This window comes from Rutidosis leptorrhynchoides, chromosome 8, assembly GCF_046630445.1.
Source record: "Rutidosis leptorrhynchoides isolate AG116_Rl617_1_P2 chromosome 8, CSIRO_AGI_Rlap_v1, whole genome shotgun sequence".
Classification (NCBI taxonomy): Eukaryota; Viridiplantae; Streptophyta; class Magnoliopsida; order Asterales; family Asteraceae; genus Rutidosis; species Rutidosis leptorrhynchoides.
Genome location: NC_092340.1, coordinates 366,766,614 through 366,784,705, shown reverse-complemented (window position 1 = coordinate 366,784,705; position 18,092 = coordinate 366,766,614). Strand labels below are relative to the sequence as shown.

General features: G+C 32.5%; 2 protein-coding genes across 3 annotated transcripts; both read right to left on the bottom strand.

Moving 5' to 3' along the window:
* Window positions 1–918: 918 nt before the first annotated feature.
* On the bottom strand, window positions 919–6,297 carry LOC139861766 (high mobility group B protein 15-like). Of its 2 annotated transcripts, none has more exons than XM_071850273.1 (7): window positions 6,183–6,297; window positions 5,032–5,207; window positions 4,347–4,425; window positions 3,822–3,984; window positions 3,624–3,746; window positions 2,466–2,869; window positions 919–1,761 (listed from the first exon to the last, which is right to left on the bottom strand). In XM_071850273.1, exons 2-7 carry the CDS (start codon window positions 5,193–5,195, stop codon window positions 1,252–1,254), a joined length of 1,443 nt encoding a protein of 480 aa, XP_071706374.1. In that variant the 5' UTR covers window positions 5,196–5,207; window positions 6,183–6,297; the 3' UTR covers window positions 919–1,251. The 2 variants fall into 2 exon arrangements, with proteins under 2 accessions (XP_071706374.1, XP_071706373.1); XM_071850272.1 differs by lacking the exon at window positions 6,183–6,297 and adding an exon at window positions 5,431–5,594.
* Window positions 6,298–9,527: 3,230 nt separating this feature from the next.
* Window positions 9,528–13,159, bottom strand: LOC139862425 (uncharacterized). The gene is made up of 3 exons (XM_071851025.1): window positions 12,274–13,159; window positions 10,795–11,798; window positions 9,528–9,800 (listed from the first exon to the last, which is right to left on the bottom strand). Exons 1-3 carry the CDS (start codon window positions 12,923–12,925, stop codon window positions 9,741–9,743), a joined length of 1,716 nt encoding a protein of 571 aa, XP_071707126.1. The 5' UTR covers window positions 12,926–13,159; the 3' UTR covers window positions 9,528–9,740.
* Between the last annotated feature and the right edge of the window lie 4,933 nt (window positions 13,160–18,092).

Genomic DNA, 18,092 nt, shown 5'->3' with positions numbered 1-18,092 from the left:
TTCCCATCACTTTCCCCCAAAAAAAGTGCTTCCCTATTGATTAAATATATATATATACACACACACACACACACATAGTGAGGATCCCCTGAGAACTTCAAATTGGAGAGTATTTTGGAAACTCGCAAATCGAACAAAAACAGAGGACGGGCGAACAATTTTGATTTTGTTCAAACATAAATTTCGGTGCACCTTTTTTTTTTTTTTACAAAAAAAAATGTAGAACATAAACCTGTAGAACATGTTTGAATTCTTCCAATTTTGTTAGAACTACTATGTTTTTGTTAGAACTACTCGAAATAAGTTTTGTTTCTGAATTTAACCCATTTTAGAGTTTTAAGGTTTAAGTTTAGGGTTTAGTGTTTTGAGTTTAGATTCTTAAACTCAAAACCCTAAATCCAGAGTGGAACACTTATGAGAACATTGGAAAACTGATAAGTAAGAAACACTTGGGACGTGTTTGATAAAATTGAATGAATCGATGAATGGTTCATAATTTAAATGATTCATATGTTCTGAATGAAGTTGCTTCTGTATGTTAATAACATGTTTGATTATAATTTTTGACAACGAAAGTGAATGAAGTAAAAATCATCTTATTAATTTATGACATTAATAAAAACTACTACAATATAGTTGTTTAATAAATGATTTTAATATAATTTAAAAATAATATTAAAATTTAGGTGTTAAATAATTATGAACTCCCTTCACACTTGAAATGCTCCAAAGAAGATAAAGATGTAACAAAAATGATAATTACATTTATGTTTCTCCAGGTTGAAAAAAATATCAAGGAAAAGAAAATTTGGGCATAAATTATTGTATAAAATAATCTGACTCCCAGCTTTAGTCTAAAACTCAACTAAAAAATAGTGTAAAACTTTTAGTTTAAATTGTAATAACACAAACATTCCTTTTATCTTTTACACTACCATTCATTTCTGTTAAGCAAAAACTCATAAACTGAAAAATAATAATAAGAAAGAAGTCAGATGTGTCCAAATCAAAACACATAGCTTTGAATAGGTTCGAATTCGAGCAAAAGAATATGTCCGTAAACTGAATAGACACTACTGCTATCACCAAACTAATCGCATTAACAGAAACACTAAAACTGCTATTTCTCCCCTGTCAAAAATATAGATCAAGAAACGATCGTTTATCGATTCGCTTTTTTTACTTTCTCCCTGCTTTTTTTGCTTCATTACGACATCTTGATCAAAAAACAGTTTTTTTACCTTCTTTTTTTCACTCTTTCGTATCGTTTCCCTTATATATATCAGGAATAATATGTTCATCATCAGGACTCTTCCTATCTTGCTTCACTTCAATTTCATGTATACGCGATGATTCATTCTCTTGGACATACATTGACTTTTGTTGACCAGATCCAAAAAACACCGACTGGTCATCTTCGATATTTAATGAGATTAATATTTTCTCCTGTGGCTTCATTTCTATGTCGATGTTTTCTGCTTCCATTTCAAGATTCGAGTCTTCTTTAACTGCAGTTTTCTCTTCATCTTCAAAGCTGCTATCGTCATCAGCATCCGAAAACTCGGAATTTGTGTCCTGAACTTGATTTGCAATTCCACCATTGTTTTTGACACCGATCATACTCGTATTATCCATCATATAATAGTGTTGTGATACAGGTAGTGCATTGGTTAAAACTTGTCCTTTATTGAAACCTTCTCTATAATGCTCCATTTCCCTTTTGTATCTTTCCTTATCTTTCACCGCTTTTTCTTGGTAAACCTAAAACAATCCACAACATGAACAAAAAAAAAAAATATTAAAAAAAAAACATCATGCTGCATACTCACTAATATACCCCACTGGCCACTAATATACCCCGTTAGTGATTCCAAAAGTTGCTTATAAACAAGACAGTTCAAACAGGCAAACAGTTCAAACGGGTCAAAAGTTGCCCATAGTATCAGGTTTACATGTTTGATGAATTAACCCATCTAATATACCCCGTTAGTGATTCCAATCTCGCTATTCAAAAAAAGTGATTCCAATCTCGCTATTCAAAAAAAAAAAAAAAAAAAAAAAAAAAAAAAAAAAAAAAAACCCATCTAATATACTTATACTTTATTCAGAAAATTAGATTATTGTTCTATTAGTATAAATTCAGCAAGGTTGCAAAAATCGCTATTCGAAGGGTACTCGGTCGGGACTTTTTAGGGAGTACTCGGATGGATGTTGACCAATTTTGACTGATTTTCCCAGTTTTAGCCGAGTTTTGGCCGCTTCTCCGAATAATCCCTAGTTTTAACCGAGTTTGACCGATTACTTCCTGTGCTACAAAATCAAGTACTCGCCAATTCTGCAACACTGAAATTTAGTAATCAAATTTAACAGACCTGGTCAACACACAAGTAACCATGTCAACAGACACTAAAAGTAGTCATCTTTTACCAGTTCCCAAAACCCGCCCGTTTTACATTTCTACTCACCGCCTTATCAGACTCAGTTAATTTGTTCCATTCTTCACCGATCATTCTGCTGATGGCTCGATCCTTGCTGGTGTGAAGTAATTTGAGCCTGGCATGTTGTTCAGCAAAAAAGAAATTATAGCCGCTTCGGTTAGGTTTCGGGTGAGCCGGGTCCCTCTTTCTCATCTCAGATTTCTTTCTTCGTCTACGCCTACAGCTAACCATGGTTGATCCCTGAGTTGCATCCATGGTTACTACACCAGCATGATTTGGTATCATTTGATTAGATGATGTGGTTTGCACAGTTTGATAAAGAACCCCTTGTAGCTGCTCGCCTCCTATTCGCACCGTACAAAGATACCCACTTTCAAATTTACCATCGATTATTCCAGAGACGGGTAAACCTATTGGTGATTCAACAGAACCTGCATTGTTACAATCAATAGTTATTTCTAGTCCTGCACTCCTGCTAAACATTAAAAACGGAGGAGGTTTTCCCTGTTATTTTTGCTCAGATGTAAGCGACCAAACCGGGTTACCTAACTTATCACAAAAAGGATGCAACTTAGGGTGTGTTTGTTTGCCACTTAATAGAATGGTTGAGCACTGAATGTTGAACCATTTAGCATCTAGCGCGTTTGTTTCTGACCTCTGGTTCGTTGAACCATTTAGAGTCGAAACAATCTCTTAACCATTAAGCAGTTAAAATTTCAATAATATACTGTACTAATTAAACAATATCCATAACACTTATCAAACAAGTATATTTAATTTTTTATTTTGTAAAATGTTTATATGGTACTTTTATATCATTTATATTGTTTTTTCAAAACAACTCATTTTCATTCATAACCAAATTTATTTAGAACCTTTGAATCTTTGAGATTTATGAATCATTCAGATTTATGAATCATTCAGATTTATGAATCATTTAGCGCTTAATCATTGAGTTTTATCAAACGCACCCTTAGATTAAAAGCAACAAAACTTATTAATCAAATACAAAAGATTTCAACTCACAAATCAGAAGCCTTCAAGTATTTTTTTCTCATCCTATATGATCATTTTATCTATTCATCTATTAAAAAACCAAATTTCTCAAACGCTGAATCAGCTGATTATTTAATCATTAAAGCTTAACAAAGCAACAAAAGCAAACATTGAATAATGTATAGTGACCTCTATATAATGAGTCGTCTGATGTCATCCTCTGCCTCTTCATTGAAGTAACTTGAACTTCTGGCGATGGATTTCGAATTTCAGGCATATTAATTCCGGATGTTATTGCACCCTGCCAAGTATCTGAATATACAACATGTTAAGAAAATTAAATTTAATGTAATTACTGCTAAAAGTTAAAAGGTTGTTAGCACACACCAGTATCAAAAGGAGTATACGCTTTTGCCTTAAAGTAATAAACTTGTTCAAAGTGATGAATCAGTGACATATAATATTTCCGTAAAATAAAAGAAGCATTCGTTGCAGACGGCGGAAAATTGAAGCCATTAGTCACTTCCCTCCACTTCTTATCATCGAGAACCTAAATTCAACATCATTGAGCCATTAATTAAAACACATAACTAAAAAGATAGTACATAATTTTCTATGACATTATCATTCAACACAAAGTTTCAAAAATCGCTAGTCTAGAGTACTCGTTCGGGAGTTTTTAGAGTACTCGAGGAGTACTCGGATGTTGACCGAGTTTGACTTTGACTGATATTGACCGAGTTTTGACCCATGTTTCGAGGAATTCCGAGTTTTGGCAGAATTATGACTGATTTTCTGAGTAAATCTGAGTTTGACCGAATTTGACCAAGTACTTGCTGAGTACTCCCCGAGTTGAAAATACCAAGTACTCGCCGAGTAATTCTGAGTTCTGCAACAATGCATCAACAGTACCTTTTTAATGCCTCCACGGGAAGTAACCTCCACAAATAGGCGATGTAAGTCCAAATCCCTGCCACCAACAATAGGAATCCTACAACGAGCAATGTATCACAACAACGTCTGACAATTCATAAGTTCAGGGACATATCGAATTAAAAGGAAAAAAAAAAAAAAACATTCATAGATGATCAGTTTTGATGCAGTATGGTATAAAACTTCGTATCACAAACTAACAATTTGACCTTCATATAATAAGGAGTAAATATAAATATTCAGCACGAGAATCTGTTATTCTAAACACTAAAAACTGATAATCACAACTATATGGTGGTCACCCGGTAGCACGTGCTACCAGTAAAATAAGCCATCTACTCATCTAGTGAAAAAAATTGGGTTTTACCATTGAACAGTGTAAATTTTTTAGAGTGGCACCATTGAAATAAGCCATCTAGTGGAAGAAAAAAAAAATTGAGCTTTTAACGAGTGACACCAGTTACTACGAAACCTAGCTCCGCCACTGCACAACTTCAAGTCACAATAATACAATATCCAAAACACAACCTAATTCTCACCCCATCCTTAATACATAAATGAACTAACAAAATACTTATCCCATACAACATATTGGTTACCACAAGTGTTCTATGAATCAGTTTCTAACATCAAATTCACCTAAGGGTTAGGACTTGAATCTTACTTGAATTTAGTCCCCATTGCCACATGGAATTTCGTGAGTATATCCATAAACAGCTTCGGACTAGCAACAACATCTTCATATCGAGCAACGGGATACGGATATAAATGATACTTCTCTTTCGATGGAACTACACTCTTGTTTTCGGTAGATGATGATGCTGCCATTGCGAAATCGCCCTGCTCAAACGTCAAACAACCTGAGTCACCGACAGTTTTCTTACTTGACACAACATATGATGAAACAAATTAGAGATTAAACTGTAACAGATAATCTTTTAAAATTAAAATCAGTTAGACATTAAGAACAGAAAATTACAAAATTTACAAAAAAAAAAATAAAAAAAAAAAATGGAAATGAAGCTTAAACTAAATGCAAAACTGCTGTATTACAAATTCATACCAAGTATTATCCAGAAGATAATAGGTTTCATCACAGCCATAGATTCCTTTAAATGATGTATCAATAAAGTCCCTTTCAATTCAGGACTACAAATATAAATTAAGAACCCTTTTTTTAGACTATATGCTCATAAGTTAACCAAATTCTACCCCAACTGCAATATCTTTTTTCTGAAATTTAAAACACATTAAAACTACCTTGGTAAATGTGTTCATATAATAAGACATTTCAAAAATTCAAATTGTTATAAACCAACATTAGCATCAATATCGATATGTGCATAAAAAATAAAAAAATTAAGAATAATAATAATCTTTAAAACTCCAAAAGTTGTAATCTTGTGTATATAAATCAATAAAAATTATAAAATACGTTGGAGTAATTTGAGAAAAGATAGAATGGAATCAAGATTTGATTTTTATTACGAAAAACATAAAGAAATTAATTAAAATATTACTGGTAAAAACTAAAATAATAGGAAACTAAAAAGACGACCAAAGAGATCTGTTAATCTATGGTTAACTAGAGTGAATGAAGTATTAAAAATTGATTTATACAAAAACAATAAAAACCTACTGTTTTATAATGAAAGAATACACAAATACTATAGAACAGTGATGGGGTTAAGTGTTTTTTTTTCTTTTCTTCATGTGGGTCAGATTGAAATCATATTCTTGATTAAACAAATGAATAAAAATACAAACTTTAAGTAAGATTCCCAGATGAAAAAAATAATACGAATAAAAACTTACCAAAGATAGTGACAAGGTGGAATTTGCAGAAATGGGATATGAAATATGCTTTCTTTTTAATGGAATGATGAGGGTTTGTTTTTGTTTATATAATTGGTGTAATGTAAAGTATTGGAAAATTGGATATTAAGCTAGTAGTGAATGAACTTTAAGATATAGAAATGTTTTTATGGAATTATTTTTAGCAATTTTTGTATGAATATAATGTTTTTGAATATGTAATTAAGATTTAAGATTGGTGATGCCTATTGAGAATGATTAGGTTGAATGATTATTACTGGTTACGAAAGTATTTTTGTGCCCTTTAATTTAATGGTTTTAAATTCTAGAATTCAAATTGGAAAGAGAATATATTGGTATTTTGGTAAATTTATTAACTAAATTATCTCCATTTATTTGTTGGTTATTTTTTCTTTGATCTTATCACCATTAAATGATCAAATAAAATGCAACAATAATTGCTTATATTATGGCATGTAATTTACAAAGAATATCTTTATGCAAATCATATAGGAATTGCTAATCAATAATTTTGAACTTTGGCATTGTCCTTTTTAAGTATTTTAGCATGAAGTTATATTACATTAGACATAAAAATATAGAGAGTGCCATTATAAAATGTTTTAACGCCCAAATTTAAAACAAGTATAATTTGGATTGATATTATACGTGACATTATGAATGACATTATCTACATGTGACATGAGTTTGTTACATGTGATGAAAGTTTGAATAAAAAGTTAGATTACAAAAATGATTTTATCATACCACTTTTTTTTAACAGTGATTGGAATTACCCGAGAGAGACTAACCACCCGTTGCGATCATCTCCTGTTTCGACTATGCCGATGCAGCGATAATAACCCCGCCCCCATCGCTGCCCGGGAGGAAACCTTGAAACCGATCCAAGAGCACGGCCAAGTAAAACTCCCTCCCCTTTACCCCCCCCCCCCCCCCTTTTCTCTCCAAAAAAAAAAAAAAAAAAAAAAAAAAAAAACGATATGAGAAATGTGTCATGGGTGGATACTTCATGGCAGAGATGAAATTGTGTTTTTAATATGTAGCCAACGGGGGTCGAGTAGGCGCATATTCGATTTCACGAATCTGGATTTAATTGGTATTGTCAGCAATTAGCTTCTCGCAGGAGGTTTTCCCAACCTTCAGTTGTATTGTCAGAGTTGTTGCGATTTAGTTTTCCTCCTAACGTGTGTGTAAGTGACATATGACAGTGAAGGTGGTTAAGTCTCATTTGGGTGATGCCGATATTACCGTTAAAAAATGCTTTTATCATGTATTTACGATTTAGTCGAGACGAAAATGAGTAGGTCTAGTTTGGGTTAATGAGGTAAGTATCTCGGTGGATTTTGGGACTATGACGTTTTATACGATTCATGTGGGGGTCCGAGTGGTGAAATTCTGACATCGACGTTTTACTCAATTCAAAATGCACTCAGTGAATAAGGGGTGGCTCTTTGAGTTGTTGAATATGTTTGGGGTGTGTGGTTGTATCGGGTTTGATTTTTTTGGAGGTTGCAGGTCTGGCGGTTCGAAGGTTCAAGAAAGATGTGGAGCTGATGGTGAGTCGACTGATTGGCTAGTTCGAAGGGTCTCGATGGAGGTGAAGATGATGTGTTAATTTGGGTGTTGTGTCTTGACATTAAAGTTGGTTTGTTGTCTATTGGTTTGAATATGTTGGAGTGAAGTTTGTGGTCCCTCATATCCAAAGGTAAACGTGGCAAACGTGCATGATCTGTTGGTCGAGGATATAAGTGGCGAGGTTGGTGGCAATAAGCCATTCCCGTGTCTTCGAAAGGGAAGTAAAGTTTCTTATCGGGTCGAGTGGAACAATGTCAAAAAGGTAAATCTTTGGTGGTGGCGTCCAAGGGTGATGGTGTCAAGGTTGCGGAGACGCCAAAGAAAATTCATGACGAAAGTGGCGAAGAAGAGTGTTTTTATGGATTTGCAAGATTTCGATGAAGACATCACGTTTGACGAGGCATCACAAGCGTTCTTGAGGGGTGATCATGTTAGTAGCCGCCATGGTGACTTGTGCGGGTTGTGATCTCAAGGAAATTGGACCAATTACGGATAGCGTTTCAAACTTATAAATAGAATGGATCTCCTGGTTTTTTTCCAGATAGTATTTCAAATAACGTTTCAACCGTATATTTTGAAACAAAATTCCAATATAGAACTATCTCGTCCACCAATATAGACATCGTACTTTCCAGGAGGGGTTATTATCACTACCCTGTCAGGTTTTAACTACTAATAACATAATAAACTTTAACTTTCTCAACAACATAAATTTCAATAGATGCGTTAATAATTGCGTTGTGTAAAAAATCACTAAAATCTTCCATGTTATTAGTAATTCAAATACTTACTAATCAAAGTTAACAAAAAAAATATACTATATTATAAAGGTTCAACGATCGTTTATTGTATCAAGGTTCATGTCATTTTTTACGGTGGTCAAACCCTTTTTTTTACCTTGCCTTATACGATATTTTTATAAGTTATTTTCACTTGTTGAAACGGCCTTATATAAAATGATATTGTAAGACCATTTCTAACCCTTGCGGTGACCTGTAGTCAAATGGTACTTTTTTGAATGATGCGGCAAGGTCACGAAGTGAAGTTAAATAAAGAGGAAGTGTCAAATTTGAGTGTATAAATTTGTGGTGAGATGTGGTAAAATATGATTGGAAATTGAGTAGGAAAAAAGAAAAAAAATTAATAATAATAATAATATATATTTATTAAATTGGGTCCTAGAATCTGATTGGTCGTTTACTGACTCACGCCGCCATCTGATTACGTCACCTACCCGACTAACGCCTTCTTCCATCAATGCCTCACGCTGCTTTAATTTTTGTAACTTTCTGTCACATGTATTCCAGCTCATCTCACGGAGTATTTTCACGCTTGGTTAGAATTGGTGCAAGTATCATCTTCCTTTATCTAATAATTACTTGCATTATAAAAATATGTCACTTAACTAGTTGGAAAAATAATTAGTATAATATTTAATTTATTAAGGATGAAAATTGCTATTCCCTAACCCACCAAAAATCAAGCTGATCCTTGTCTTGATCATGATTGAGACTTAAGAGGATGAGTAGAAACATGAAAAGTATAGCGTATATAAAACAAACGTGAAAAAAAAAAATAGCAAGACATTTTTTTTCACCCTTTAGAATTACGGAGCACATCTTTTGCAACACTATTGATACTCAGATTTCCTTATGCACATATCACATGGCAATAGATGTGATTCACAGCATTAGACTTTGACTTTTGAAAGTCAAAGATCAGACTCGAAGAAAACAGATACAGAATAAGAATACAAATAACCTTTTTATCATTCTAATCATTTTCATAGCCAAACCTGGGCCCTTTACAAAAGGGTTTTATGCAAGACATGCCCACTGCAACAAATCTAATATTCACAAGATATAGACATAACAAACATTAATAAACCAAATCTACTAAGTTTTAACATCCTTCTGTTCTGTTCCTCTGTTCTTCAAACCTTTCAAAATCTCACTAATCAATTCAGGAGCTATTTGCGTGTCCTAAAGAAGCACTTCGACATCTCCTTTTCTTGGTCGAAATCTGCAAAATTACGATTGTTTTCCTCAAATCTTCATTATGATATTTACTATATGCTCAATTAAAGTAAAAAAGAAATAAAAAATATAACACACATACAAACAATGTGTACAATGGTTAAAATTCACAACCATAAAGCATATTAAGTATCATAGACTCGAATACATTTGTAATACTAGCATCTTTTTTGAGGTGATATCCTCATGAAAAGCATACCATGATCCAAAAATTCTAATTAAGGATTGTGTGTTACTTTTTCTGTATAATATTAATATTTAAATTAATCTTAAACCAATAAGGGAAGAAACCATATAATGATCACATATTCAATATACAAAAAAATATCAAGAATGGTCCCCGTGCTTTGCATTTTGAATCACCGATGCTCCCTATAGTGCATATCTCAGGGACCATCTTTGACGAAAAAATGCAAACCACAAGGACCATAGGTGATTCAAAATGCAAACCACGGGGACCATCAGTTATTCAAATGCAAATCACAGAGACCATGACAATCCTTGACGAAAAAATAGTTCAGGTGATTTCTGATACAAACCACAGGGACCATTCTTGATATTTAATGCTTACTTAAGATCAACCCTTATCATGCTTTTACTTACTATGCATGCATATTAGTCTAAACTCTAAACTACCAAAAGCCAATAAATACCAACATATATTTTAATGTGAGCAGAGGCAAATTAGGGAATTTCAACAACATTTCCTAATCAATCCTACTCCATTGTAATGATATGTCACAAATTGCAAGATTATCATGTGAGACGTAAACATAGCACATTACCAGATGATACTATAATTCAATTTCCTAAAAAGCTAGAAATTTACACACCAGAAGGTCCAGAACTACGTTGATATTCAAAACCTAAAAGAGCTTTTTACACAAACTTGTGTCCAATAAACATTCATACCAGTATGTATTCATGCATATGCAAATAATAAAATCAAGTCAACAGACAAAAAGTCAAATTTTTGGCACCTTAGATGATGGAAGAGGGAGAGAAGCTTGACGAACCGTTCGTGGTTCAGTCAACATTCGAATCTCTTGAAGTTGACTTGCTATATCTTCCAACAGCTGCAATTGTAAGCTTTCTTTTTCACGATTATCGACAACAACGTTAAGTTTTTCTCTTCCTTCTTGAACAACCCTCAACTTTTCCCTAAGACACTCAACTTCAGTATCAAGTTTGGTTCGTTCATTATCCAATGCTGACGTGGAATACCTTCTCAAACTACTCCTCGGGATGACAGGTGGCAACCCCATACTACTAGTCTCTGAACCATTCCGACTTTGCTTTTTATTTCCCTTGGACTTTTCACTTGACTTTGGGTCATGGTCAATCACATGAACATCATATATACGTGACTCTGCATCTAAAACTTTTTCTGTATCTAAAACTTTTCCTGTATCCAAAACTTTTTCTTCCCCGACAATGGCTATCGTTTTTTCCGGTTCCTCTTGTTTTAAAAAGTAAACATCTTCAAACAAGTTCGAATCTTTCGTGTTGGAAACGTTCATGCTGAGTCGATGTAACATCAAGTCGGGATCTTCAGTTGAATCTTGATTACTAAATTGATCGTTTTCAACATGAACCATCATCCTATATGCTTCAACTTCCTTTTCCAAAAAATGTTTTTCCCGTTCTCTTCTTAACACAATTTCTTTCAAAATATTCATTTCTTCTTCATCATAAGCCGATTTCTCTTCGATCATTCTTTGATATTGATGCGACTCCATTTCTATTGATGCCTTTTCTTCTTGTAAACGAAGAATCATAGACATTGCTTCGTCAGCAGCAGTTGCAGCAGCGTTTCTTTCCTTATCAAGTTCAACGTAAAGCGCTGCGCGAATAGCATGTGATTCTTCCAATTCTCGTTTTAATATAACGATCAGTTTGTCTTTATCAGCTTCGTCAACTGGAATCCGTTTTAGAATATCACTAGGGCTATCAAACTCCACTCCAATAGAAGCATCTCCCTCGTCTAAAACCAATAGCACAACAGAATTAAACATGAATACCAGAAAATTAATGAAAAATTGAAAAAGAGACAGTTGGGATTGCTTAGTTATCTGCTTATGCTAAAGCAGATAATCAACTTTACCAAAAACAACTTATGAACTTCATTACAAGGGTAAAGACTTGGCCTTTATGGGTGAATATAACTAAAAGTTCGAATCTTGGGGGCCAAAAAATATACCCTTTGTGGCCACTAACCAAAAAAAAAAACTTCATTATAAAGAAAAATTTGTAATTTTCAATCCATCTAGAATAATGAATTTAATATAGTAAAATCTCAAACTAGTTATTGAAAACTACCTATTCTGCCTAAAATAAGCAAATAAGCACAGGTGCCAAATTCTTCAATAAAACGCTCAAAAGCGTTTATGCATTTAATAACACACTAAGCAAATAAGCAGTTTATATAAGCAAACTAAAAAATATTAAAAAATACTCACAATTACAACTTTCTTGAAATCCATCTCCAGTTTCATTCTCATTATTGCTTTGTTGATCAACACAAGTAACCCAATTCGTTGAAGACGATACAGAAGAGTGTCTACCACTATCAAGACTACCCTTTCTTCTACGTCGAAAACTGCCTCTTAATCTATAACTGAAACCCCCTTTTCCTTTCACATCAATTCCCTTATCTTTTTGCTTTTCGATCCTACTATGAGAATCATCGGTTTCATTTACAGCAAGTTTTCGAGCATTCGATTTCGAACTACATGATTCCTCACCTTCTAATTCCCTAAACTCATCATTAACAATACCATTACCAATAACAGTACTATTATTACTTTCCAAATTTAAACCATTACTTTCATTAACTCTATAGAAAACAGAATCAAAAGGGAACTTTCTAGTAACAGAGTATTGAACAGCAGAGATCTTATCAGTTGGGTAATCAACTAATAAAGATTTGAATTCAGAATTAGGGTTTTCAGGATTATAAGCACTAGGTAAGCTTAAACCAAATAAACCCAGAAATCTAATAGAAATTAAAGCGATTGTTGATCCAAAAAGTAAGAAAAATGCAATGTAAAGATCAAGAAATGCACCAACCAAACTATTAATTGTCCAGAAACGCCTGTTCATCATCACCATCTTCTAGGGTTTTGTTTCGTTGATGATTTGGTGGAATAAAAATGGTTACTTTATTGCATACACACAACCCAGTTTGATTCTTGAAAAGACGGTATCAAGAAAACGAACCCCGTATGCAAAAAGGAATGATTTTTTTTGTGATTATATGTGAAAATGATGATTTTGTTTGAGAGTGAAACACGAAGCATGTTATCAACGAGGCACGTGCGATTCATATCCTGTAAATTTCGTGACAACGGCTTCCCGTTTGGTCATTCTGTTACTATTTTCTAAAGGGAGATGATTCTCACACACTGTATTTTGATCCTTACACACTAATTTACTTGAACTCCTCCCTAATAATAGGGTAAAAGGGTGTGTGAGGATCAAAAACAGTGTGTGAAAATCATCCCCTTTTTTAAAACGAAGTTTATCATTAAAAAATATCGACAAAATTGTCAAATTCATCCCTGTGTTTAACCATTTTTTTTTTAATACCTCTCAATCAAAATCATTTAAAATAGTCCCTAAATGCCATTTGCAATCCCAATTTCGTCCCTGCTTGAAATCTTCGATCCCAATTTAGTCCCTTGTGATAACTTCTATAAACGTCCGTTTAAAGTTGCCGTTAGTGATCGCTTGTGCTAGTCACGTGATATTTAAAAACATACAAAATAAACAGTCTAATAGATACACAACCCTAATTCAGTTCAATTTAACTCACGTAAATTCCCAGATTAACTTCTGTAAACGTTTGGTAACTACTTTAATATGCCATTTTAATTCTCAGGGAAGGATATGGAGCTCGAACGTTTAATAGAGAAAGCAAAAACAGGGACTGCCAATTTTCTTATTGAACTTGAGAGCCGAAGAACAATTCCTCATTAACACAAAATCACGTAATCTATCTTGGCATTAAATAACATACACACACATATCCACTAATATGCCTCCTGGCCTCCATATATAATCAAATATGTAGCCATTTCTTGGAAAACCAATGTATAAGGTTTCAGCAATTTAAATTACAACTAGTTGTGGAGCCCTCACTTCGCGCCGGGGACTCCGTTTTGAATGCGAGTTAAAAAAAAAAGTCTTGATCTATTTTTTAAAAAGAATTTTTTTCGACATCTAACATTGAAGGGTTGTTCCTTTTGTGAAAGTTGCTTCTTTTAGCGTTGGTTTTTTTTTAAGTTAGTTGATCTATTTTGTAAAAAAAAATGTTTTTTGACATCTTTTGGTAGCATTGAAGGGTTGTTCCTTTTATGAAAGTTGTCACTTTTATCGTTAAGGAATAAAAAAAAAGTTAGTTGATTTTTTTGTAAAAAATAAATTTTTTCGACATCTTTTGGTAACATTGAAGGGTTGGTTCTTTTACGAAAGTTGCTTCTTTTATCGTTGGAGACCACAAAAAAAAGGTAAAATGACGAAAATACCCCTGGTTACTATTGGTGAATAGTGCTACAGTGTTTTTTCTATTAGATATATAGATAATAATATGTTACCAGAGATATTATATTTATGTGCGATGACCAATTGGTATATTATCATGTCCCAACTCTCAAACATGGAATTCATACTGTTTTAATCGTGGTACTTTTGATATGATAGTGATTTCTTTTAAGGTTCTTGAATTGGGGATGAACTTTCAATAAGCTGATGAAATCAACTCGATTCTTGAGATTAAATTGACGAAAGGATTGGGATTAAAAATGTGGACAAAGATAAGGAAATGCGAGTTACAAATTTCTACTACATACATGCTTGTCAATTGTATGTATTGTACTAGCTTTTTTCAGTTTTTATTTAGGGTTCTATCTATCAGACTGCTTATTTTGTATATTTTTAAATATCACGTGACTAGCACAAGCTATCACTAACGGCAACTTTAAACGGACGTTTACAGAAGTTATCACAAGGGACTAAATTGGGATTAAAGATTTCAAGCAGGGACGAAATTGGGATTGCAAATGGCGTTTAGGGACTATTTTAAATGATTTTGAGGAAGAGGGACTAACAAAAAGAAAATGGTCAAACACGGAGACGAATTTGGCAATTTTGTCAAAAATATTTAATATTACCTTATCATAAATATTTTTTTTTGTTTTTAAAAGACGAATAATCCGTGCGGTCTTTGATTTGATTTATCTTCGTACAGTAAAAGGAAACATAGAGTTTTTTTTTTTTTTTTTTGTCAACTTAAGGTAAACTTTTTTAGTTTTTTTTTAATTAAAAAAATTGGTGGCTGAATTGATAGTGAAAGTTAGGACCTGTCAAGACCATAGCTTTCATGTTAGATGTTGAATATATTTTTCTTGACAAATTTTTAACCTATATAATGAATTGAGAGCTATGTGTTTGTTTGTCAGCTTATACCATTCTCAAAATGTGATTGAACACTAACATAAGAGATGATTCCTAAACTTTTATTCCACACTTACCAATAATATACATTTATTATTTATCCGTTGCAAAAAGTTAAAAAAAAAAAACTAGTATTTTCCTGTTAAAAGACGGGCCAAAGGCATGTGATTCTATCGATTGATCTAGAATGATGGATGGAACACGATCCATTAATAGTGCTTTTATTTGAAGATAAGATTGCTCAGTTTTAACTTCACAAATAACAACTCTAATTAGTTTATAGTTTATGACGACGAGTAAGATTAGCGAGTGTGAGTTGTGCTTTTAGCTCCTCATAAAATTAGGGATTTGATTCCTTGTTATCTTGATCCGTCACTCACAAGTTTCATCGGGATATATTGTTATTTTCGATGTATTATTATGGCCTGTTTATTTTTTACTTAATGATATCTTTCTATACAACTCTAAATTCAGTAAGTAAAATGGTTGCTTCTTTGTCATTTAATCTGGCACTTAATCTGAATATTAGTATGTTTTTAGATGACATGGAATCAATCACGATTCCCATTAAGATGCAAATGAAAATATAAACAAATTCAGAAAAAAAAAAATAACCCTTTAGTTAGTGAAGATCTAAGAAATGAATCAAAAGAGGTACCAATACTAATCTCCTCTCTTATTAAAGTGAACTATATTATAAAAATAAAATAAAAATAAAATAAAAAGGATTAGCCTTTTAATAGTTAAACCAAATTGATCTCAATCATTGATTGACTTTTAATTGTTTGATTAGCTACTAGTTAGTCTTATCATGCGTGATATAATTAATGTCTAAATAAATAACTCTAATCAAACTTTGCATAGGTTAGATTTTTCTGCCTTTTTCTGGTGTTCTTGTTCTCTTCTCCCTCTTGTATGCTGAGTTTGCTGGTGGTTGTTGGATCTTGTTAGATCCGGTTGGTTAGGTGGTAGGCCGTCGGTGTTCTGACGGTCTTAGTTGGTTTTCGCCCTGAAACAGGTAGGTGGTCCTTCTTTCGTCTTGAGGTCGGTGGTGGTTAGGTGTTGGTCTCGGTATGTGTAAAGACCCGTCCTAATCCATAAAAACGAATACAATAACATATGATTACATCGCGATGTATATGACCTCTATATGATACATTTTACAAACATTGCATTCGTTTTAAAAGACAAACTTTCATTTCATCGAAAGTTGACAGGCATGCATACCATTTCATAATATTCATCTATAAATGATCTAATCTGTCATTTACTTAATCATAATCTTTACTGAACTCAACGACTCGAATGCAACGTCTTTCGAAATATGTCATGAATGACTCCAAGTAATATCCTTAAATTGAGCTAATGCACAGCGGAAGATTTCTTTAACACCTGAGAATAAACATGCTTTAAAGTGTCAACCAAAAGGTTGGTGAGTTCATTAGTTTATCATAAACGATCATTTGCATCATTTTAATAGACCACAAGAATTTCATTTCCAGTTCTCATAAATATACGTCCCATGCATAGAGACAAAAATCATTCATATGGTGAACACCTGGTAACCGACATTAACAATATGCATATAAGAATATCCCCTATCATTCCGGAAAATCCTTCGGACATGATAAAACAACATCGAAGTACTAAAGCATCCGCAACAATGGATGGGGTTCGTTAGGCCCAATAGATCTATCTTTAGGATTCGCGTCAATTAGGGGTCATTTCCCTAATTCTTAGGTTACCAGACTTGAAGGGGCGATATTCGGTATAGTAATCCAACCATACAATGTAGTTTCATGTACTTGTGTCTATTTCGTCAAACATTTATAAAAAACAGCGCATGTATTCTCAGTCCCAAAAATATATATTGCAAAAGCATTTAAAAAGGGAGCAAATGAAACTCACTATATTGTATTTTGTAGTAAAAATACATATAACGGCATTGAACAAGTGTAGGGTTGGCCTCGGATTCACGAACCTATATCATTTATATATATATATTAACACACATAATTGTAATCGAACAATTTATATATATAAACTTATTAGTTATATCATTTTTATATTAATAACCTATATGTTTCATATATTCATTTTATATATTTAAAATAAATAAAAATATAAGTTCTGTTATGTTATATGTATTAAATATATATTTTGTATATATATACATATCGTTTGTTTTGTTAAAATTATAATAATACTAAAATAATATTAGTAATGATAAAAATAATAATAATGATAATAAAGTTAAAAATGATACTTTTAGTATAAATGATAACTTTAATAAAAATAATACTTTTTAACAAAAATGTTAATTTTAATAATAATGAATGCTAATAATAATAACTACAAAAATAATGATTTTACTAATAATAATAATAATGATAATAATAATACTTACCTACCTAATAATGATATAATAATAATAATAATAATAATAATAATAATAATAATAATAATAATAATAATAATAATAATAATAATAATAATAATAATAAAATAATTAATACTACCTTCAAAAGAATTCATAATCTTCCCTAAAAAGAAAACTGTTTCTGCCAATGCTCGGACTCGAACCCGCTACCTCTCGATTCCCTAACACACACCCAACCATTCCTCTATTTCTAATTATCTTAATTTATTCTCAGAGTAAACCTATTTAACCATTTTATTCGTATGTTTACTCCTTTTTCTTCTTAACATCACAGCATCACAGAATCATGCTTATTAACATTTCATAATCTTCATCTTATTTATCCAACCTCATCATCTTATCGTTATTACCATCATCATACAGCATCATCTTCTTTCTCATCAT